The sequence below is a fragment of the Delphinapterus leucas genome, chromosome 8 (assembly GCF_059928025.1).
Source record: "Delphinapterus leucas isolate spDelLeu-1000000601 "Yukka" chromosome 8, BTC_Dleu_Yukka2, whole genome shotgun sequence".
Lineage (NCBI taxonomy): Eukaryota > Metazoa > Chordata > Mammalia > Artiodactyla > Monodontidae > Delphinapterus > Delphinapterus leucas.
This window is the reverse complement of record NC_143136.1, coordinates 7,202,631-7,225,866: the sequence shown is the minus strand read 5'-3', so window position 1 is coordinate 7,225,866 and position 23,236 is coordinate 7,202,631. Positions and strand designations below refer to the sequence as shown.

Genomic DNA, 23,236 nt, shown 5'->3' with positions numbered 1-23,236 from the left:
TTCTGACCAGTGTGAGGAGATACCTCATTGCAGTTTTGATTTGCATTTCTCTAGTAATTAGTGATATTGAGCATCTTTTCATGTACCTGTTGGCCATCTGTATGTCTTCTTTGGAGAGATGCCTGTTCAGGTCTTCTGCTCATTTTTTGATTTGGTTGTTTGCTTTTTTGATATTAGGCTGTATGAGCTGTTTGTATATTTTGTCTCTTTTTTAAGTCCTGTACTCAAATATATTTGCTAATCTGCCAAGTCAATCATCATTACACAAGCTTCTCTGCTGCAGGATGTATCAGAGCCTTTACAGGTTTATGAGCATGTGGTTCTCTATGGGAAAATTCGTGTGCCAAACTCAATTGGTCATGAAATATCAATTAATATCTTATGAGCCCACTTGTGTTCCACTAAACAGTGTTTGTGGAAACTGTAATAAAGCATCCCTTCATTCTTGTTCAACAGATGTTTACCGATGACTTTTGATGGGCTGGGCGCTGTCCTAGGTCGTGGGAGATCAAAGATGAGTCAGATGTCTGCCCTCAGAGAGTTTGTAGTAGGAAAGACAAGACAAGATAAATACGCAACTAACTAACCAGAGATAGAATATAATGCGGTGCCCAATGCTGTGAGGAGAGGTCACAGAGGGAAATGACCATCAGGGCAGGGAAGGATTGGGGAGGCTTCCTGAAGAGGGGCCACTTGTGGTGGCTGAAGGGTGCTTGGATTTCGACAAGACAAGGGCTGAGGGGGCCTGATCCACTTCAGGTAGAAAGAATTGCCGGAGCAGATGCCAAGGCAGGAAATCCTGGCATCCATCCCCTTCTGGGGCCCAACCCAGGGGAGCCAGCCCCATGCCGGGTCCTGGGGGTTAGAGGTGCTGCAGTGATGAGCTTCCCTGGGGCCACTAGAGACCTGGGGAAATAGAGGGCATTCTGGGCATGATCTGGACTCAGGGGCACATGGGAGACTGGATGGAAGTGGGAGAGAAAGGCCAAGAGTTGGGGAGATGCCAGAAGAAAGCAGGAGTTAGAGGAAAATAAAAAAAACAGACTGAGAGGAGGAGAGCAGACTCAGCACTGCTGCCGTGACAAGGCTGAGACCCGGGGCAGGACACCTTGTGAGGTGCCCACTGGCTGCTGTGTGCCTGGGCTCGTCTGGTTTAAAGGCACCCTCAGGGCAAGTCCCTGGGGGTACATTTGGAGGCAGTGAAGGGATGGTCTGGTTGGATTTGAATATGAGGAGAAAGAAACTGGGGCCTGAGGTGGCAGAGAGGGGGATCCTTGATGCCAGGCAAAGCATCTTCACCTGTTTGATGGGCACCTGTTTCAGGAAGCCACTGCAAGTTCTGCTGAGGGGCTAGCACTGTCACAGTGATACACAGAGAAGACTGGTCTGCGTCAGTGTAAAGAATGAGGATGATGCAGGGGACCAATGAGGAGGCCAGTGTGGAGGCTCCAGCTGAGAAATAACTGGGCCCGAAGAGGGGGGGGAGCCCGTGAAAATGAAAGAAAAGGAGGAAAGCAGGATATGTTGATAGATCTAATTGACGTTGATAGAAACCGTGAAATCAGAAGGCAGGGCTGGCTCGGAGGGGAAAAATAGAGCTTGTTTTCAGATTTACTGTATAACACGACTGGAAAATCCCAGCGAAAACATCCAAAAGGCAGCTGAAAACACCAGACTGATGCCAGGGCTGAGTTGTAGATTTGGGAGTTGTCTGCACAGAGAAGATGGTCAGATCATGGGAGTAGGTGAGGTCGCCAAGGAGTACACAGACGATGAAAATAGAAGAGCTGTGGACAGATTTGGGGGTCGTCTCCGTTGAGAGAGGAGAGGAAGAAGCAGAGACAACAAAGGAGACAGAAGAACCACGTGTGTAGGTGGTGGGAGGACCCAGCAGGCAGCTCGCAGCATCACAGAAGCTGGGGCTGAGAGACTTGCCAGGATCAGTGGTCACCAGCATGGAATGTGAGTCAAAGAGAACGTGTGTGGTCACTGGAACCTTGCACAAGCAGCTGGACTTGGGTTCAGGGGTTGGGTGGACACTGAAAGAACAGTTGACATCGAGTCTTGGAGGTGAAATCCAGACCGCAGGAGGGTAAGGGTGGCTCTTTACCAGGAGTGTGCAGGTGAATCACTGGTGAAGCTTTTCGGAAATACAGATGCCTGGACCCCCTCCCCAGAGGTTCTGATGCAGCAGATCCAGGGGTGGGGCCCTGCTTTCTGGGTCCTTGTAAAGCTCCACCAGTAATTCGCCGGAGCAGCCAATGCTGAGAACTGCAGTGTTAAGAAGTAACAGTTTGGCAGCATCTATGAAATCTAAACATGCACCTACCCTGTTCAGCAATTCTACTGTGTTGTATACCTGAGGGAAAGTAGTGCATTTGTTCACCCAACGACAGATACAAGAGTGTTTATAGCAGCTTTGTTTATAACGTCCAAAAACCGGGAACACCCCTATTTCCGTCAACATTAGAATAGATCCGTGTGGTGTATACATACAATGGAATACAACTACTCAATAAAATGAAAGAACTTATACAAGCAGCAGGGTGAAGAAGGTTGAAAGAAGCCAAGTGCAAAAGAATATATACCGACTAAGTCCATTTATAAGTTCAAGAGTTGTGGCAAAATTAATCAATGGAGACATTGGCCCCAGTAGTGTTTACCTCTCAGAGGCAGTGTTGACAAGGAAGGGGCCTGAGGGAACCCTTTGGGATGATGGACATTTTCTATATCTTGATCTGGGTAGTGGTGAAGTGGGCGTATACAAATGTAAAAGATCCTCAAGCCATACAGTATAGATCACTACACTTTACTATATGTAGGTTGTACCTCAAGTTAAAAAAGAGTAAATGGGCAGTCCAGAAGTAGAGGCAGTGAAAACAGAACATTCTTGAAAGAAAATTGGCAAAAAGAAGAAAAGAGAAAAGTAACTGAAGGCTCTTTTAGGATGAGAACTTTTATGTTTGTAGGCAGAGGAGAAAGAGCTAGAACTTAAGTGGAAAATGATATTCCTTAAGGAGGGTTGCTATCATTGCCAGTTTGCCTTGTCTGTCACACCCAGTGGACACTTGCTCACAGTGTAGCTTGGAGAGGGCTCATCATAGTACATGTTGTTTGAAAGATTAGATGGGTATGTGGAGGGGTGGATGGGTATGTGGATGGGTAAGTGGATGGATGGATGGATGGATGGATGGATGGATGGATGGATGGATGGATGGGTGGGTGGATGGATAGGTAGATGAGGGATGGATGTGTGAGTTGACGGGTAGGTAAGTGGATGGATGGATGTGTGAATGAGTGTGTGGATGGATGGTAAGTATATAGGTGGATGAATGGGTGTGGGGGGTAGCTGGAGTGTGTTATTAAAGTGAGTGGCTGGGTTGAATGTACAGGTAGAGGGGTTCATCTGAGTCAGAAAAAAAAAAGTAAGAGAATGTAAAAATACAAGAGATTCTGAAATAGTGAGGAGGGTAAGGAAGCACAGCCAGGTGAATCGATCTCATTCTAAAACAGGAGTCCAGGGCTTCCCTGGTGGTGCAGTGGTTGAGAGTCCGCCTGCCGATGCAGGGCACACGGGTTCGTGCCCCGGTCCGGGAGGATCCCACATGCCGCGGAGCGGCTAGGCCAGTGAGCCATGGCCACTGAGCCTGCGCGTCCCGAGCCTGTGCTCCGCAACGGGAGAGGCCACAACAGTGAGCGGCCCGCGTACCGCAAAAAAAAAAAACAGGAGTCCAGGTGTCTGAAAGTGTGGGGCGTGGCCGTGGAGCCAGGACTTAAGGCAGGTGGAAAGGGTTTAAAGCCACCTCTGGGGAAATCCTATAAAAACCAGCAGCAGATGAATCCAGGATCACAGATGCAATGCCTCGATCTCTTCTTTTACGGTGTATCTTTTAAAGTAGCAGGCATTTTACAAAGCTTTGACTTTGACTTGCAGATGAAGTACAACTTGCCCTCCTGGTGTGACCGAGTCCTCTGGAAGTCTTACCCTCTGGTGCACGTGGTGTGTCAGTCCTACGGTGAGTAGCAAGTTGAGAGGTTTGACTGCCCTAAACTGAAGGACTCCAGTCTGTCCATCTGTAAAATGGGAGAACTCCCTGCATCCCCAGTCAGGTGACCTTAAAAAGGTGATGCACCCTGTCCCATCTTGGGCTGCAACAGAATAAATATCTTCTGGTTTGGGAAACATTTGAATTATGGAGCACTTTTTAAAATAAATCTATATTTATTTTTTTTGAAAAGAGCCTGTTAGGTTTGAACCATATAAAAGTGGTGTTTTCATAGATCAGAAATCGTTAACTATTGGAAGTTCATATGGTTCAACCGAATGCATATCATGAATACACACACATGTTTGGGGGAGATTTAAAGATAAACTGGGGTAAATTGATGACAAAGGCACAAGATGCAATATTAAAATAAATAAGTATGGAAAAGTTATCCAGCCCCGTTTCACCCCCGCAGAGTGGAGGTTTTGCTGCTGCCCAGTGGCCACCTTCCTGGCTCCCAGCCTCTGTGGGGACCCTCAAATCCCCACGTTCAATTCAGGTCCCATAAGGTTGAATTGGTTTCCATTCCTTTCTTTTGTGCATGCCTTCTGCTGCCCAGAAGGGACCACAGCAGCTACCCTGGGCTAGTTTAAGGCGTGCACCCTTCAGTCCCCTGGCCTCTGAGCCCTGTGCCCAGGAGGGACTCCACTCGCCTTCAGATGCGCGGAAAGGCAACCCACTCCCACAGCCAAGGAACTGTTCTGCTTCAAAACCTACAAAGGCCCACATCCCGCCCTCTGCACTCAGCCTCCTCACTTGTATGTCCCCTCCTCATACCCCATCCACACCCGCACTCTCCAGGCCTGTGACCCTTCCTGCCACCGGCCATCACCCCGGTCCTCTCTCAGCGCTGCCTCTGTCCCTCGTCCTGCAGCTCCACGAGTTCTGCCAATTCTGCTGTCGAGTCTGCCTTCCAGCCACCCTCTGCAGAAATTCAGGAGAAAGTGGTGGCCTGTGGCGTTACCGCTTTTTGAGCCTAAATCCGGTTTTCTAAAGGACCCTATCATGGAGGTTTTTAGAGAGAAGGAGGGAGACTTGTCTGCAAGTGGCATTGAGGAGCTAGGAGGACACAGCTGCTCCCTGTCTGGGCTGTGCATTAGCGAGGGGGAGGAAAGCCAGGCCTCGCCTGGGAGGCTTCAGTGACTTCCAGGAAGGGCCAGGTTTGAAACATGAAGGGAAAGTTTGAAGAGGTAAGGAATTTTGCTAACAGTATTTCATGGAATGCTGGAGGAGGGTCTAATAAGTTGTGAGTGGGCAGGAAATTGGGAAAGAAAAGGGGATGAATGTCCAGAGCTCAGGAAATGGGGGTAAACTTTGAGCTTGAGTCTCATGGTGGTGACATCAATAGCATGTATCAGTTATCTATTGCTGCGTAACAACTACCTTAATATTTGCTTATCATCCAGCAGGCTAGTTCAGGCTGCTGCTCCCTGGTCCTGGGATTCCCAGCTGACAGTCCCGGATGTGGAAGTACTTTTTAGGTCTCTGCTTGCCACACATTTACCAATGTCCTCTTGGTTAAAGGAAGTCACCTGGCCAAGCCCAGACTCACTGTGGGAGGGTGGACCCACAGGGCGTGGTTATAGGGAGGCCACCTAGGTAGGAGTCCACCTCCCAGGTTTCAGGCACAGTTACTGTAGTGCTAATGCTATCATGGTCAATACACATCTAAAGTATTTTTAAGAACATTTTTTAAAACTCTGCTTGTCCACCCTTTAACTTCTCCTCTTCTGTTGCCACCACAAACTTGTAGCCCCTCACTCGGCCTGACCCCTGCTCCTCCGTTTTCTCCCGCTTCACACAGCACCGGATCCTCACTGACTTCTTCCTGCCAATGGCCAAGCATGCTTTAGACTGCTGCCCCTCCTACACCTTGCCTCCTATCTCGGGGAAGGGATGCCCTCCTCCTTGCCTGGATAAGCTTTTCACCTGGGCCCTTTTCTCCATGCTCTCCTTCTAGCCCAGTCCCAGCACCTCCACTGTCCCCAGTCCCAGCACCTCCACTGTCCCCAGTCCCAGCATCCCCACTGTCCCCAGTCCAGCACCTCTACTGTCCCCAGTCCCAGCAACCCCACTGTCCCCAGTCCCAGCACCTCCACTGTCCCCAGTCCCAGCATCCCCACTGTCCCCAGTCCCAGCATCCCACGGTCTCCAGTCCCAGCACCTCCACTGTCCCCAGTCCCAGCGACCCCACTGTCCCCAGTCCCAGCACCTCCACTGTCCCCAGTCCCAGCACCTCCACTGTCCCCAGTCCCAGCACCTCCACTGTCCCAAGTCCCAGCGACCCCACTGTCCCCAGTCCCAGCACCTCCACTGTCCCCAGTCCCAGCAACCCTCCTGTCCCCAGTCCCAGCATCCCCACTGTCCCCAGTCCCAGCATCCCACTGTCTTTCTTCTTCTCATTCTCTTTCTCCATCCATCTCGCTGTTGTTTTAAGTTGTCTTTTTGACGGTTGTTTGCAAGCGAGCAATTCTTTTTTCCTGTTTATTGGCCATCTATATTTCTCTTGTGAATTTTCTGCCCATATCCTTTGGTTGGTAGAGGAGTGGTATGTTTATTTTTTCTTTGCCGATTTGTAAAAGCTTTATTGGGAAGGACTTATATATGTTTATTGCCTTCTCGGTCTCCTGTGCTGTGTCTCCTTTGCCCACTGATGCTGGGTGTGTCCTGGAGTTTCATCCTCATCTCTTGTCATCCTTCATGTCTTCCCAGTGGGGCCAAAACGTCCTCGAGGCCTCTGCTTCCACCTAACATCATGACTCCAAATCTGAAGATAGATCTCCAGCCCTGAGTACCCAGCCAGACATTTCCACATGACATATCAAAAGCACATGGGACTCAGGATTCCTAGACCTCTGCTCTTTCTCTTAACCCCTCCAAACATGCTCTGCTGCCTCCCCTTCTCATCTAAGCACCAAGCTCCTTAAAAACATCGTCTACACTCAGTGTCTGCACTTTATCACCTTCTACTCTCTCCTGAAATGGCACCTTCAGTGGAAGGTGCCATTTCTCACCGATGGGCTCAGTGACCCTAAATCCCCATCCCACTGTGGGCTGTGAGTGCTTCATCAATACAACAAAATGCTTAGACCAGAAAAAGCTCCACAGTTCATACACGCAATGATCTATATATTTAAAAACTCACAAGTCTTTAGGAAAAACTACTACAGCCACAATTAGCCATGGAGGAGACAGGGTCCCACTCTTTCACTACTTTCAAGCGTGGTTATGGAAGGTCAGTGGAGCAACAGGTACAAAACCATGACACTTCTGGAGGCTTCCATAAGTGCAAGTTGATTTCTGCCATGCGTTTGCCATCCTTGGCTTGACCAGAAGGGTTTCTCCTTCCCTGCTCAGAAATTCCTTCCCTCCCCTGCAGGCAGCACCAGTGACATCATGACAAGTGACCACAGCCCTGTTTTTGCCACATTTGAGGCAGGAGTCACCTCCCAGTTTGTCTCCAAGAACGGTAAGCGGTGGGTGGTGTCCATCCCTCTGTTCTCCATGCGGACAGAAGGCCTGGGTGCTCATCTTCTGGTTGCAGTAATAGTCGTCTGTGTTAGATAAAGGCTTATCCTTCCAGGCAAGTCCACGGTCCATCCATCGGGTCGCTTCACGTCTAAACCACATCATGATTTCAGTCCAGAGCATGTTCTTGCTGTCTTTGGCAAATATGCCAGCTTTTTTTAAGCTTCAGTGTTAAGACAGTCTTTAAAATTGGGAAAATGAGTGTTTTCCAAGGTGTGGCACATGTGCCACCAAAGACAATTCCGGGTGGGACATGGATGAACATTTATTAGTAAGGCATTTATTTTAATATGTTTTAAATATGACTCTTCTGTGTAAGGCAAGAAACACTGGGTTTCCATTTAGTCTTATGATATACCTTTTTATTTAAATACGATTATTTAAGTTTTAAAAGTGAGTCTATTTAAAGAAAATGTTAAGTCAATCTTAGTGCATGTGCGTGGTAGGCAGTAAAAATTGTGAAGATAGGATGTGGGTGACTGAGTTTGGGGAAACATCAGAGTTAATAATACTCTGTAGATTTGCAGGTGATTTTTCAAGCAATCCAGCTCGGCCCTGGTAGCCAGGCCAGCCTTGTCCCAGCAGGGGTCTGGGTGTTGTCTGTGGCATGTCCATCCCTGGGTCTGGGTGACCGGGGAGCCATGTTGTCACCTCCTCTGCCCACCCCCCATTTCCGTGGTCAGCAGACATCATTTAAGAGGGCTGAGTGCAGGGCCCAATACAGGTTGGAAAAGCCTGTATTTCTCTGTGTCCTTGGTGCCCTGAGGGGTGTAGGTGAGGCTGGAACCCTGTCTTCTGGGACACTCTTGCCCATAGGCTGTTGGGTCTAACATCCATGGCCCCAGCAGTGTGACCTCCACTCTCCACACAAGCCTTTACCCACCATCCTGCCTCTTTCCTAGCTCTGGTCACTGTGCCTTTCCAGAACCTTCCACCTCTTCTCCAGTCCCCACCCATCTCTCCTGTCTCTGAGTTCCTACAGCGTTGGTGGGGCAGCCTATGCATCACACCCTTGATGAGGACCCTCATCACATCCCCAGGGTCAGCCTTGCCCTCCCTCCGCTGGGACTCGGCACACAGCAGGTGCTCACAAACACCGATTACCGGGATTGAGCGTTGGTTGAACGTCTACCCAAGCAGAGCCTGGCCTTGGTGCTGGGGAGTTAAAAAAAGAAAGGAAGGCTAAGTGAAATAAGCCAGACAGAAAAACAAGTACAAGATACATATATAGTATCACTTATACGTGGAATCTTTTTTAAAAAAAAAAAAAAAAAGCCAGCTCATTCAGAGAGTACAATGATGGTTGCCAGGAGCTGGTGGGGTTTGCGGGGAGGAGATGTAAGTCAAAGGGTACACATTTCCAGTTATAAGATGAGTAATTTCCAGGGATCTAAAATTCAGCTTGGTGTGACCATAGGTAATGATACAGCATTGTACACTTAAAATCTGCTGAGAAGATCCTAAGCATTCTTACCACGCAGTTAATCATGTGAGGTGATGGATGTGTTAGTTATCTTGATCTTGATAATCATTTCGGGGTGTATATGTATATCAAGTCATCACGTTGTACACTTTAAGTATACACAATTATATTTGTCAGTTTGTCTTCAATAAAGGGAAGAAGAAAAAGAAAGGAAAGCAGGCAGGATGGGAGGGATAGAGGAAGGGAATGTGTGTCCCTGCTCTCTGGTGGCTCAGAATTTATATGGAGGGACAGAACACTGTTCAAAGCCAGCCTAAGGACACTTGCAAAAGCATCATCTAAATGAAGAGCATACCTGCAAGTTACCTGGGTACAGGTAAACAGAAGGAGCTCAGAGTAAGCAGCAGGGGTAACTTTGCCCGAGGAAGGGGGACAGGCATCCCTCACTACGTGAACTTAGAAATGAGACAGATTATATGGAAACATACGTATATGTATAACTGATTCACTTTGTTATAAAGCAGAAACTAACACACCATTGTAAAGCAATTATACTCCAATAAAGATGTAAAAAAATAAATAAAAAATAAAAATGGGCAAAAAAAAAGAAATGAGACAGATTTGGGTGTCAGGCGCCTGAGCCATTCAGTACACAAGCTCTCTTTGCAAGAAAGGGTGCTGCCCAAGGCCACACAGCTTTAGTGGCAAAGCTGAGCGTAGAACTCTTCCCGCTCTGCTTTGCACCAGCTTTGATTCGTCAGAGAGGCTGTTACCATCATCGGGGATGCTTGGTGTGGGTGGTGGGATTTCAGGAGAAACCTCTCCTTCCACTTAGACCCTCAACTTCCCTGGACCCTAGGAAGGAGCTCGGTGTCCGGGGGCTGGTTTGAAACACTCCATCTCCAGACACGTTGTGGAACCGAATCTCTGTTCTCACCTGTTCCAGGCCCCGGGACTGTCGACAGCCAAGGGCAGATTGAGTTTCTCAGGTGCTACGCCACACTGAAGACCAAATCCCAGACCAAATTCTACCTGGAGTTCCACTCGAGCTGCTTGGAGAGTACGTGCTTGCTGAACTGCCTCTTAGGGGGACAGGCACGGCTCTTCCACAAAAGCCTTGTCATTGATGGTGCTTTTCTCCGCTCTCTGGGAAAGACTACGGATCAGCCTCAAAGGGGGGGCGGTCACAGAGTGGGGCTGCAGGTGGACGGTACAAGGAGACACCCAGTTACTACAGGGGCCCCCAGTATCCCGCGATACTGCTGCTCCAGCCCCAGGAACGGGTCAGTCACTGGTGCACAGACCCCTCGGCCCCTTGTAGACAGCTGGGCAGCTGGACCCTCTCCTTGCCCCTCCGGGCAGAGTTTAGCCCACTCGAGGGTCCTCCAAGCCGGGGCTCCAACTCAACCAGAGGGTCTTGCGCAAAGGTCCAGAGCTTGTGGAAGCCAGCGCTGGGGCCAGAGCGGCTGCTGGTAATCGCTTGTTCTTGCCCGGGGTCCTCTGCTCTTTGCTACGTCACAGGCATCCTTCTCAGGTGGTCTGAGCATCCAAAAGCAAACTAGAGATGGACGGCCGCCCAACGGCCAGCAGCAGTTCGCACAAACTGTTTAGGAAACACCCTTTCTAGGTGACGTTTCTAGGCATATTGTCTAAAGCTGTTCCACGGTGAGGGCATCTGTGTGGTTTCTAGCTCTCCTTGCTGAGATGGTCGGGGGTTGGGGGGCGGGGGGAGAGGCTGGCAAATCAACACCACAGAAGGAGGCATTTTGTGACGGGATGACAGATGCTTCCAGAAATTGGGAACAGGACCACCTGTGCCACCAGCTGCAGTGTTGCCCCGCCCTCTTTCCTCCTCAGACCCAGCCTGGGCTGGTGACAGATCCGCCTTCTCCAGGAAGTCTCCAGGTCCCAGTTCACCCAGCAAGGGCAGAGCACTTCCAAAAATGATGAGGATTTTTGTGCGGGTGTTTTTAATAAAATATCAAGGCATTTGCATACATTTCTATGGAAACAGCATATTAGGAAGCTTAAATTAGCATTTCAAAAGGCTGCTATCTTGAGTGGGAGAAACCATCATGTTTCCTAATCTCCTTGCCTGTGATGTGATGGTTTCTTTGTTGCCTGGTTTGTTGCAAAGTGGAGCCAAAAAGGAGGGGAATCTCTGAGTCTCCTAAAAATAATTAGACCCTGTTGGCAAATGACCATCCCGTGCACCAAAACAAAATCCCCAACAAGCCTGACTCCTAAACGGTGCTGTGGCTCCTACAGATACAAGAGGAAGGAGGGTATCTTCACTGGTCCTGGTGGGACAACCTAAGGAGTCTTCTCTGTCCGGTTCTTGTGCTGTTTTCTGAAAGCCAGCCTTCTTATCCTCGGACAGGTTTCGTCAAGAGTCAGGAAGGAGAAAATGAAGAAGGAAGTGAAGGGGAGTTGGTAGTGAAGTTTGGCGAGACCCTTCCGAAGGTAATTCAAGAACAGGGAGGATTTTGCGTTCGTCAGCCAGCGTTGCTGGCCAGTGGCGGAGCTCTGGCCAGGCCTGACCAGAGGGGGTGGGAATCCCACGGGCCAAATGCAGGAGGCGCTGCCTCTCTTTCAAGGCGGCGTATGACGCCCTTCCCAGCAGTGGTTAAACATGGGCCTGAGCCTAGTGGCCCCAATATTCCTAAATGAATTTCGATTCCCCTGATGGATTGTGGAAGGGATCTAGAGGGTGCCTCATCTGACCAGGTGACTTTACAGAGAAAGGACCGGAAGCAGATCCCAGAGAGGCTTGTTCATGGTCACGCGGCTGCAGTGATGTTCTGGAACTTTCTGAATGGAGATAGAGTCCATCCTGTCAGTCAGCATGCACCCAGAGGCCTGCATAAGGGGTGTCTTGGTATCTGTGGATGGAAAGGAAAGGGGCAGCCTGGGACCTTTTCATTAGGCCTTACTGTGTTGGGGTCTGCACGAGGAAGGCTTAAGGTGTGAGAAGGTCACAGGTTGTAGCCAGCATGTAGGAGTGAATCCAGGATGTGTGTCTGTCCCTCGCTGAGCCACCCTCCAACAACCCACAGGACAGTCCAGGCCCACGCGAGGGGCTCCGCTGCAGGTGGACACAGGCCTCCTCCTGCCCAGATGGAGGGCAGGCCCCATGGTGCCCCCTTCAATGCAGCTCCACCCTGGGAGGGGGCCGAGGAGAGGGCTGTACCCTGCTGGGGGGCAGGGAGTGGGGTGCGTTCAGACCTGGCTCCTGGTCCCACCAGAGTCTGTGTATCGGCCCGGCCCCATCCGCCTTGGACCTGGGGTGGGCAGAGGAAGGGTAGAGAGGCAGGGAGTGAGGCATGTTTGGAGTCAGGCCCTCTCCCCGGGGCCGGGTCGCAGTGTGACAGGGTTAAGCCTGCCTTGCTGTGCAGGGTGGACACATGGGTTCTTTCCTGCTCTCTAGGGGCAAGAAAATCAGGGATTCGAATTTGTTTAAAAAGAACGTCTACAGTCCTTTTTCCCATGCATTCCCCTCCTCTGGGCTGGCAACCCTCACCCACCTGTCCCCCACCTGTCCAAGCTAATCCTGTGTCCTTCTGTCTGCAGCTGAAGCCCATCATCTCTGACCCCGAGTACCTGTTGGACCAGCACATCCTGATAAGCATTAAGTCCTCTGACAGTGACGAATCCTACGGTAAGGGTTCCAGGACGGGGGCTGCAGGTGTCACACCTGCTGATCGAGGCCTCTGAGGTAAGGGAAGCAGTGGTATCTCCTTCACAAAAGCCCACCGGCTGCTCTGTTCCCCATCCCTGTGCTGCAGAGGGACAGACACTGGAAAGCTGTCCTTCCGGCCCCATCAGGCTGCTGGGACTGACAGCAAGCAGCCACAACACCTCCCCTCTATGGAGCCTTTCCTGGGTCAGATTCTGTGCTAGGTGTTTGCACGTATTACTTGATTTATCCTGACATGACCTTGTGAAGCAGTACTATTCTCTCAGTTAGTCGATAAGTAAACTGAGGCTCAGAAAGGTGCAGTGACTTGCCTAAGTCACACAGGTTGTAACCGGCTGAGCCCTAATTTGAACCCAGGTCTTCCCAGCATTGCTCAGTGCCCAGACCAGGCAGGCTTGAGAACGCCTGTGGCCCCAGTAACTGTCCTCCTAGAGAGACACCATCTTCTGTAAAATCTTCAGCCTGTCCATGGCTCCAGGTTTGCCCTTGCACTTGGTACATTCAGCGCAGCTAGAGCGTGGAGTGAGGGGACAGGTAGGCAGAGAGGTTCTGGAGCCAGATCCATACAAGCCAGGCTAGGGGTAGATATCGTATCCTGGGGACGGAAGGGAGCCACAGAAGAGTCAGGCCAGATGGTAACATGGTCAGCTTTGCATCTTAGGAATATGTGTTTGCAGTGATCAACACGAGAGATGAGGGAGCCAGGATGAAAGTAGCATTGGTTAAAAAAAAAAAAAAAATGGAGAGACAGGTTAAAATTGAGAGGTACTGAGAAGGGAAATTGTTTGACCACGGGAATCGGGGGAATAGGGTCGAGCATGGCTCTGAACCTGTGGTTTGAGTTGCTGGGGTTAATGTTTCCGTTTCCTGAACTGGACTGGCTGTGGTGAGTAGCAGGCAAAGGAGACTAAAACGGTTCAGCCAGAGAAGTGGGAGGAACGCCAAAGACTGGGGTCGGGGACGCCGTCAGAGCTGGTCAAGACGACGTGGTTGTGATAGCAAATGTGGCCGAGGGATCCAACCAAATAAAGACCAGTGGCCTGCAGACAGAGGGACTTGGGGACTTGTGGGCTTGGGAGAGCTGTGTGCACGGCGAGGGAGTGAGCGGGGGTGGGGAGGCCGAGGGCATGAGGGACCAGGATGTGCAGCTGGGTCCAGGGAGGGTGTTTGTTTTCAATGGAAGGAATTTGAGGGGGGTTAATGCTGATCAATGGAAGCCGGGAAGCAGAAAGAGGCTACAGACAGGAAGGGTGCCCAGGTGTGTCTGTCACCCATGGTGCAGGCTCTGGATGTAGGTTCCATCACCACCCTCATTGCAGAGGCGGGAAAATGAAGTGACTTGTCCAAGGTCACACAGCCACTGAGTGAGTTTGACAAGCTGCTGTGTGACCTTGGACTTGAACCCAGGCAGCCCAGCTCCAGAATCGTGCCCTCCACTCCCTCCCAGTGCAGCACTGGGAAGAGGGTCCCTGTGCCAGGGCAGGGGTGGGCAGAGCCCGAGGACTGTGATGGAGCAAAGAGAGAGGATCCACGTGGCTGCCAGGGTGTCGGGAGGTTTGCTGGCGGGAACACAGGTCTGACGGTTCCATTTTCTTTTCAAACACTGGAGTTCTCCTTGGTCTCCTCCTCTTGGTATTCATACTGACAAACAGCATATCATACTGACAACTAGGAAAATATCATCCAGCAGTCTCATTCCTTGCTACAGCAATCATTTTTATTTTGCTTTCAAACTCCCGTGTTCATCCATAGGCACACATAGATTTCTATGTGAGTAATTATCACAGAGACACCATTTATGTTCTGCTTTCCTCACCCGGTATTCGATGATACACATTTTCCATGATCCTCCGACCCAGCCTTCATGACGGTTGCTTTAATGGCGTCATAATATTCCACGGATTTACTATATCCTCGGTTTTTAAAGTACTCCTTACTACTGCTACTGAGGCTCTGCACATTATTTTCGTTGGTGTTATCAACAATGCTGAGATGGATCTCTTTGTGGACATTTTTATTTTTTATTGAGGTATAGTTGATTTACAACGAGTTAGTTTCTGATGTATAGCAAAGTGATTCCGTTTTATATGTGTGTGTATATATATATATATATATATATATTCTTTTTCATATTGTTTTCCATTATGGTTTATTATAGGATATTGAATATAGTTCCCTGTGCTATGCAGTAGGACCTTGCTGTTTATCCATTTTATATATAGTATCAATAGTTTACATCTGCTAATCCCAAACTCCTAATTTATCCCTCCCCCACCCGTCTTCCCCTTTGGTAAGCATAAGTTTGTTTCCTATGTGAGTCTATTGCTGTTTTGTAAATAAGTTCATTTGTATCATCGTTTAGATTCCACAGATAAGTTTCAAGTGATATCATATGATATTTGTCTCTGACTTCACTCAGTATGATAATCTCTAGGTCCATCCTTGTTGCTGCAAATGGCGTTATTTCTTTTTTATGGCTCAGTAGTATTCCATTGTGCATGTATACCACATCTTTATCCATTCGTCTGTCCACGGCCATCTAGGTTGCTTCCACGTCTTGGCTATTGTAAATAGTGCTGCTATGAACATTGCGGTGCATGTATCTTTTCGAATTAGCGTTTTCTCCAGATATATGCTCAGGAGTGGGATTGCTGGGTCACATGGCAACTCTTTTTAGTTTTTTTAAGGAACCTCCATACTGTTTTCCCTAGCGGCTGCACCAGTTTACATTCCCACCAACAGTGGAGGAGGGTTCTCTTTTCTTCGTTGTGGACACCCTTTATTTTCCTTTGGCTACATTTGTTATTCTTTTGCGTGGTCTCTTTAGGGCAAGTTCCCGTGTCTGCTGGCTAAAGGGTATACATATGTGTGCGGTTGTTGGTGCTCAGCACCCAGCTGATGGCTGTGAAGGCTCCGTCTTGCCTTGTGGACCTTGCCACATCCCAGTGTACAGGTTTCCCCAGATCCTTGCTGGCACTGGGTATCCTTTGCTTCTGCTTTTATTAATTTCATGTCTGTGAGAAAGTCTCTTACTGCTGCCTTAATTTGCATTTTTGATGGCTCAGCAGACTGAACTAGTTTCCATGTACTGAAATCAACCATCTACGCTTCTTTCTGTGGAAAATGTCTGTGGGGTTATCTGTCCATTTATCTGCTGGAGATTTCATTTTGAGGAGTTCAGATAAAATACCCTCTGTGTGAAGCTGGCTGCAACTAATGTTCCCACTCAGTCCTCTTTGCATTTTTGTTTTTTCTCTGTGCAGAAGTTTTAAACTTTTCTATCCTATCTGTCAGTGTTGTTTTGTCATTTCTCACACTGCTTCAAACCTTGGGAAGTTATTCCTTCCAGCCATCAGATTAGTATTTAATTCTGGTTTTCTGCCGGATTTTCTATGATTTACTTTATTTTATATCCACTAATCTGCGTGGAGTTCATTTTGCTGTAAGGTTTGAGATGTTTTCCCCAAATTGCTGAGGAGTTGTTCTGAAAGTTTTGTTTCATAATCCCTGCCTTGGCCATTGTCGCAAAGGATCATCTCTGGGCGGGAGAGCTAAATCTCCAGGCCAAATGCATGGTGTTTCTCCGGTGAAATGGCAGGGCTGGGTTGCGGGGGGCGGGGGCGGGTGTCTTGACATGACTACTGTCTCCCCACCTCCCCAGGCGAGGGCTGCATTGCTCTACGGTTAGAGGCCACGGAAACTCAGCTCCCCATCTACACGCCTCTCACCCACCACGGAGAGATGATGGGTCACTTCCGGGGGGAGATTAAGCTGCAGACCTCCCAAGGCAAGAAGAGGGAGAAGCTCTATGGTAAGTGGGCACGACCCCTCCCCTGCTCCCTCTTCAGTGCTGCTGGGTTGGGGACAGGAACGGAATAGTCTCTCTGCTGTGGCCTCAGACAGAAATGCAGCATCGGAGGGGATCTCAGAGGCAATCTGGCCCAACCCTTAGCAGGTTCGAGAATTTGCCTACAGAACCACAACACCTCACAGCCACAATCACCCTTGCCTGGCCCCAGTCTTTCTTCCTTTTCACACAGGCAAGAGGTCATTTTTTCCTTCTCCTCTTTGCTTTACTTCTTGCTCAAAAGCACTCAAATCACGATGCCTAAAATGCGTTGGGCTTTAATTTTCTACTTGATCTATGAAATGATCAACTTATAAACGTTGTCTCATTTATCTCTCACCATAGCTCTGAGAGCCAGGTGCTACCCTTGTTTGGTAGATCAGGAAACTGAGGCACAGAGAGGTTAAGTGACTGGCTGAAGGTCACACACCGAGTAAGTGGCTGGCCCAAGGGGAAAGTGCAGGTTCACTCACGCAAATTCGTAAGCGTGATGGGGTCCTGCCTCTCACACAAACAGTGAGACAGCAAGATGTGGGACGGTCTGACACCCCCTGCTCGTGGGAAGGCCCTGGGCCATCATGGGTGCTGCCTCCCTTGGATGGGGCTCCTCCTCTGCCCTCTGGGGGCTCCTTTCTCTAGCAGGATGTAGACCTGAGGGGGACTTGGCACCCCTGCAACCATAGCCAGAGTCAGATATGAAGACGGGGTCCCAGTTCCCCATTAAGCTCGTGAACAGGTTGGCTTTGGGCACCAAATGCTCTTGTGTTTCTTTTATTTAGATCTGCCAAGAAATATTTGTCTGTTTTATCCCTTGCTGACACCAACAAGTTGGAAATGTTGCATGAAATGACAACTCTGGGTCACACATGCCAACTCTCCTCCCTCTGGAGCCATGCAGGCATAACTAATCCATCACCGAACTCACACAAGGTCTCAGAACCTGCCCCCAGGCAGCCATTATTCACTTTCCAGCTTCCGCTTGCCAGGGGAAACCTCTCTGCCATCCTGGCCCAAACCCTGGGAGCTGGGCCCTTGCATGCTCTCACAGGCTCTTTCCTGGCCCTTTTCTTGCAGACTTTGTGAAGACAGAGCGGGATGAGTCCAGTGCACCCAAGTCCCTGAAGAGCCTCACCAGCCAGGACCCCATGAAGCAGTGGGAACCTGCCAACAGGTAGAGGGGGGAGGTGGGGGGGGGTGTTGCCAGGGCTTCACTGCAAGCTAGCGTGGCTTTGCAGACCCAGGACTGGGAGTGGGGAACTGGAGCAGAGAGAAAGCAAGGACCCAGAGGGAAAGAAAGCGCTGGCCACGAAAAGCCTGTCATGCTTCCAGCTCTGAGGCTTCTAACCACAAACCCCTGGTGTGACTGCAACAAGGCCAGGGAGGCTCTTCTGTGCTGCAGAGTTCGGTTCAGTTCAACAAACACTGGCTGAGCACTTCCAGGTGTCAGGTTCTAGAGAAACCAAGGCAAATTAGGTGGAGTCCCTGCCTTAGGAAGGTACATCCTACTAGGAAGATGCCCAGTCCAGGAGGCAGCAGCCCCAGAGATGGGCGCATGGAACAGCTGCAGTATTTCCTGAGGACCAGGGATATCAGCAGCCATGGCTCCAGGGCTAAAAGCCCCACCCTGTGACTAAGGCGGAAAAGCATTGCGGGGAAGTGCGTGCAGGCTGCTTTTGGCAGAGACTGAGCTGGGAAGAATCTGGACATCAAAGCCTGGATTACGAGGGGGACAGCAGTCCCCAAATAGCAGGGTCACCACAGCTCACTGATACGGTCTCGAGTTCAAGCCAGTGAGGTTTGTCATGGTGTCCACGCCAGTTTACCTGCCAAGGGGGCAAAGCTGTGCCAGGTAGCCGAGCGAAATCCCAAAAGCCACCGCCAAGCCCAGCTTATTCCTCTCCTCCTTTCAGCCCCCACTACCTGTCCCTCCAGCCCTCGCCTGCCCCAGCCCCCCACCCCATGCACAGCAACTCCCACCCCCCTCCAGCCTCTGACAGTAGCCCTAGGCGTGAAACTATCCCTTTCAATCTTTTTCGCCTACTACAATCCCCTCGATGAAAGCACTGCAGCTCTCAAATGTCTGTTTGACTCCAGAATCAGGATTAGTGTAGGTCAACAAAGTATCTTCCATTGGACCAGCATTAGAATTAACACTTACTTCTGAAGCAGGCTCGATGGATGGGAGTGGGATGTGCTCAGAAACAGGCTGGCTGAGCAGATGGGAGCTGGGGAACGTGTGTTACAACCTGGGGAGCTCCCAGATGGGAGCTGGGGAGCGTGTGTTACAACCTATGTATGCAGAACTCCACTTACTAGTTAGCTCTCCTGAGAGCGCCGTCTTACAAGGAAGGACGACACTCCTGTCACCAAGAGGCAGCACGGTGTGTGTCTCAGGGTCACCTCACCAGGTCTGGGCAGCCCCTCGACAGCTGTTAGCTGACTCTCCCACAGTCGAGGCTGCAGCCTTGACTTCTGTGACCTCCATGCTCATCTTTCCAAACACCCGCATGGCTGTCTCCATCCTGATGCCTCACAGACGTGCAAGCCGGCTGTCCCAGATGGAACTCTCCATTTACCACCAACACCCTACCACCACCGACAACCCCCATAGTCACTCAGCCCTGCCGTCCATGCCAGCCTCTCATTCCATTCTGCCCACTTGCTCACAGGCCTTCAGACTGTTGCTGGGACAGGTCAACCCCTCATACCGCAGGGCCTTTGCACTTACTGCTTCTTCCCTCCCTCCCTTCTCAGAGAGGCCCTCACGGGCCACCCTACGCCCAGGTGGTCCCAACCCTAGTCTATCTCTGCTCCTTTTGTTACTGTCAATCAGACTTGAGCAGTGTATAAATATCTCGTCTCTCAGGCACGGAGCTTGTTTTGTTTGTCTCCCCATCATACGTTGGTTCCACGAGAACAGAGACTGTGGCTATCTCATTTACAACCATATTTCCTCCTATTGTTCCTGGTGTTACCAGGCACTCAGTAACTATTTTGTTGTATGAATGAATGAACGAATGAATGAATGAATCCACCACCCCAGAAGTGAAGAAGTTGAGGAGAGCCTGAGCGGGCATCAGAGGACACTCTCCTCAGGGTGGTGCTGACCTGGAGGAGCCCTGAGGTGTGACTGTGTGTGTCTCCCCCGCAGGGTCCCTCCATGCGGTGGCTCCAGCATCACTGAAATCATCAACCCCAACTACATGGGCATGGGGGCCTTCGGGCACATGAAGCAGACCCCATCCCCCGATCAGCAGCCCACCGCCTGGAGCTACGACCAGCTGCTCAAGGACTCCTCCCTGGGGCCTGGAAGGGGGGAGAGCCCTCCGACACCACCCTCCCAACCGCCCGTATCACCCAAGAAGTTTTCATCATCGACAGCAACACGGGGCCCCTGCCTCAGAACGCAGGAGCCAAGGTGAGCATCGTCTTCACCAAGGCCTTTCCCTTCCCTAGGCTTTCACCACCAGGAAATCTGGCCCTAGAATAGAAGCTGCGTGAGAGCAGGGATGTGCGTCCACTTTGGTCACTGACTCATCCCCGGGGCCTAGAACACAGTAGGCTCTCGAGAAATGCTTGTAGAATCTCCGATTCTTAGCCTATTCGTGTAAACCTGAAAGGTTTTTTAAAAACAGGATTTAAAAAGTTTAAATATAGTGCCTGAGAAAAACACACTCCTGTAAAAACGACCTTCATTGAAAAATACGTTTCTGTAAGTAGTGAACCCTCGTCAACCTCCCACTCCCTGGAGGGCCCTGCAGAGCAGAGGTGGGAATTTCCGCGTAGGAATGAGTCCCTCCCCAGCTCCGAGTTCCCCTCTCTCTTCTTAACCACGAGGGTTCCTGTTCCCATGCACAACCCTCCTGTCTCTCCTGTTGAGGCCAATCTGAAAAAACAGCAGCTGGGACCAGGAATTCCGAAGGGGAGGAGAACAACCAGCCTGCAGAGGGAGGGGGTTTGGCCATGAAACTTCGGGAAAAACCCAGCGGTTAGAGAGAACTGACCTGCATCGAGAACTGGTCCAGGCATCACGTGCCTGGAGGCCCGGAGCCAGGGAGGAGCCTGCAGAGCCGCCGCCTTAACCAAGCAAACCCACGCATGCGCGCCTTGTGCAAGCAAACCCACGCATGCGCGCCTTGTGCAAGCAAACCCATGCATGCGCGCCTTGTGCAAGCAAACCCACACATGTGCACCTTGTGCAAACGCAGGATCGGGAGCCCCCCAAGTTTCTAGTAACCACACGGTGACGGAAATTCAAAGTGCAGACCTTAATTAACAGTGATTGAAGATGAACAAAATATCGTTCGCATTAGCTTCCTTTGGGGGCTGCCTGTACTGTTTATAATGACTTCAGGGCGCGGCTCTGGGCCTGTCTTCCCCTCTCTGAGGTCCTATGTTCCCCATGGCATTTTCCGTCGTGTGCTAAGAGCCAGGGAACGGCATGTTGTCAAGCACTGTTCCCCTCATCTCCCTCCACTTCCAACCCTCCCGCGCCTGGCCTGGCTGGAGTTTCTTCTGGATTGAAGGGCCATTTACAATTCTTTCTTAAGCTTTTTCTCTTAAAAAAAAAAAAAAAAAAAAACACTGGACAGACAAATGGAAGAAGGAAGGGACGGAGGGAAGGAGGAGGCAGGGACAGGACAGGGCCTGCCCCCGAGCTCAGCCTTGTCTATCTCTGTACCTCCAGTTTTCACAATTTGTTGATAATATTGTGGACCCTGGTCTTTCCGTAAGAAACCTGGGGGAAGGAGAAGGAGCCTCAGTTTCCTCTCCTGGAAAAATGAGGACAAAAGCCACGTATGGCGGGTCCTGTGGCACCTCTTTGGCAAAGGTCACCTCTTTGGCGACCCCAGGAAACAGAGCTGTAAACAACTACAAAGAACAAGGGGACCGTTTAAGTGAAATGTTTTAAGTTCCCAAAGTAAATGTCTCTTTGTACCCTCATAACTGGAACAGAGCATATAGCTTGGAACAAGGTGGAGAGCTGTTCTCTCCGGTTTCACAGGTGACAGCTTCAGAATGGGGACGTCTGTGTAGGCAAGGGGCCCAGGCTGGGCTCTAAGCTCACTTCTCAGCAAGGAGACGATTAGAGGCAAGAAGCTGGCAGCTCCTATGCCTGCCTGCCACCCTCTTTGCTGCCCTTGACCCCCCCCCACTGGGCCTGAGAAAAGGCTGTGGAAGAGGGGGTATCACCAGTCCTCCTATCACTGCCCCATAAAAAAGTAAGGGGCCAGCTGTCCCAGTTTGCCCAAGACTGTCTCCTTTTTTGCGCTAAGAATCCCTCATCCCAGGAAACCCCTGAATTCTGGGAAAACTGGGACGACTGGTCACCCTGGACCGAAGTCATATGGTTAGAAAGAGGGCTCTTCTCAGACCCTGCTCGGCACTTCACTCCTTTAGAGAACAGCCGACTCCAGAATCTGAGGAGTGAAATCATTGTGGCACAGGAATCAACCCTGTGCCCTGGGGATGGGTTCACTCACTCCACAGCCATGGCTGCTAGGGGAGCTGGTTTCTTTTCACCTTTGGTCAGGGAGATAAGACTTTCAAAAGTGGTCTTCCCCAGTCTCCCCGCCCCCGCCAAGCCTTCCCCTCTCTGACAGTGACAGAAGCCCCCTCCTCAAGGGAAGACTTGCCCCATCTCCTGCTCTTTTCCCAGGGCAGCGAGCTTTGCAGTCACCAAAATGCTTGCACCCGGGGTCCTCTTCCTGGCCCTGTCCCTAATTCTCTGAGGCGAGACCTCTCCTGTCTCCTCACTGAGCGTGGGCTTCAGGTGGCAGGCCACGCATTTTTCTTTTCTCCTTGCCTCTTCATCAGAAACTTCCGGTCAGTGCCATTTTCATCCTCCTGCCCCTTCCTCCCTGTGCTAACTCGCTAACTCATAGCAAAGGTCTTTGAGGATCCAGAGGGGGTGCAGAGGCTGGCCCAAGGGGGAGGGGCAGACTTCCAAAGTCTTTGTTCAAGGCCCCAACATTTCTGGTTATATAACTGCTTCCAGGTCTTTCCAAAGAGTAATGAGCAAAAGAGCAAGTCTACATGTCCCTGAGGCTAGCCTCCCCGATACCCCACATCATCTTGTCTCATTGGCACCTGTGCAAGGATGACATCTTGCCTCTGTCCCCTGCCCACGCTCACTCCCCAAAGAGTCCATTAGCCGTGGCTGTTTGGCAACTTTTGAGCAGTGTTTCAGCACACGCTCCATCAGTACGAGGCGTCACGGCCTGAACAGTTCAGTGCGTTTTCCAAGGGACCCACATTTTCTTCTCAAGAGCTTCCTTATTTTGCAGAAAGCAGAACCCAGAACACTCCCCCTGGGAAATTATGCTGTTGGCCAGAAAGTAAAATGTGTTCCCATTCCTGGTTCTCATAATTCGCTCAGCAGGAAATCACCTCCAGCAAGAGCAGTAATAAGTCAGGAAACAGACAAACAAAGGAAGCTCTCACCTACTTTGGGGACAGCATGGAGCTCCTTCTCTCTCCATAAGTCAGGCATATTTTCTTGCTACTGGCTTGTTTCCTGATGCATATCTCCAGGTTGCTTCTGATTTTCAACATAAATGCTGTCCGTTTTCTCCTTCTCCCTCTGAGTGAGGACACGAAAGAAACCACACTCACCAGGCGCTCTCCGGGGAGAGGACTTTACGCAGAGGAAAGAATACTGTGTTAATAGGGAATGTCGGTCCCCTGAGCACAGA

General features: G+C 50.4%; 1 protein-coding gene across 1 annotated transcript in view; it reads left to right on the top strand.

Moving 5' to 3' along the window:
• Positions 1 to 23,236, top strand: part of INPP5D (inositol polyphosphate-5-phosphatase D) — a 130,763-nt gene that overhangs the window by 104,142 nt on the left and 3,385 nt on the right. The window contains exons 18-25 of the mRNA XM_089916206.1: positions 3,935 to 4,016; positions 7,426 to 7,515; positions 9,944 to 10,057; positions 11,378 to 11,460; positions 12,568 to 12,655; positions 16,356 to 16,505; positions 17,616 to 17,712; positions 19,693 to 19,959. Of these exons, the coding sequence (XP_089772332.1) occupies positions 3,935 to 4,016; positions 7,426 to 7,515; positions 9,944 to 10,057; positions 11,378 to 11,460; positions 12,568 to 12,655; positions 16,356 to 16,505; positions 17,616 to 17,712; positions 19,693 to 19,959 (971 nt within the window). The remainder of the gene's footprint in view (positions 1 to 3,934; positions 4,017 to 7,425; positions 7,516 to 9,943; positions 10,058 to 11,377; positions 11,461 to 12,567; positions 12,656 to 16,355; positions 16,506 to 17,615; positions 17,713 to 19,692; positions 19,960 to 23,236) is intronic.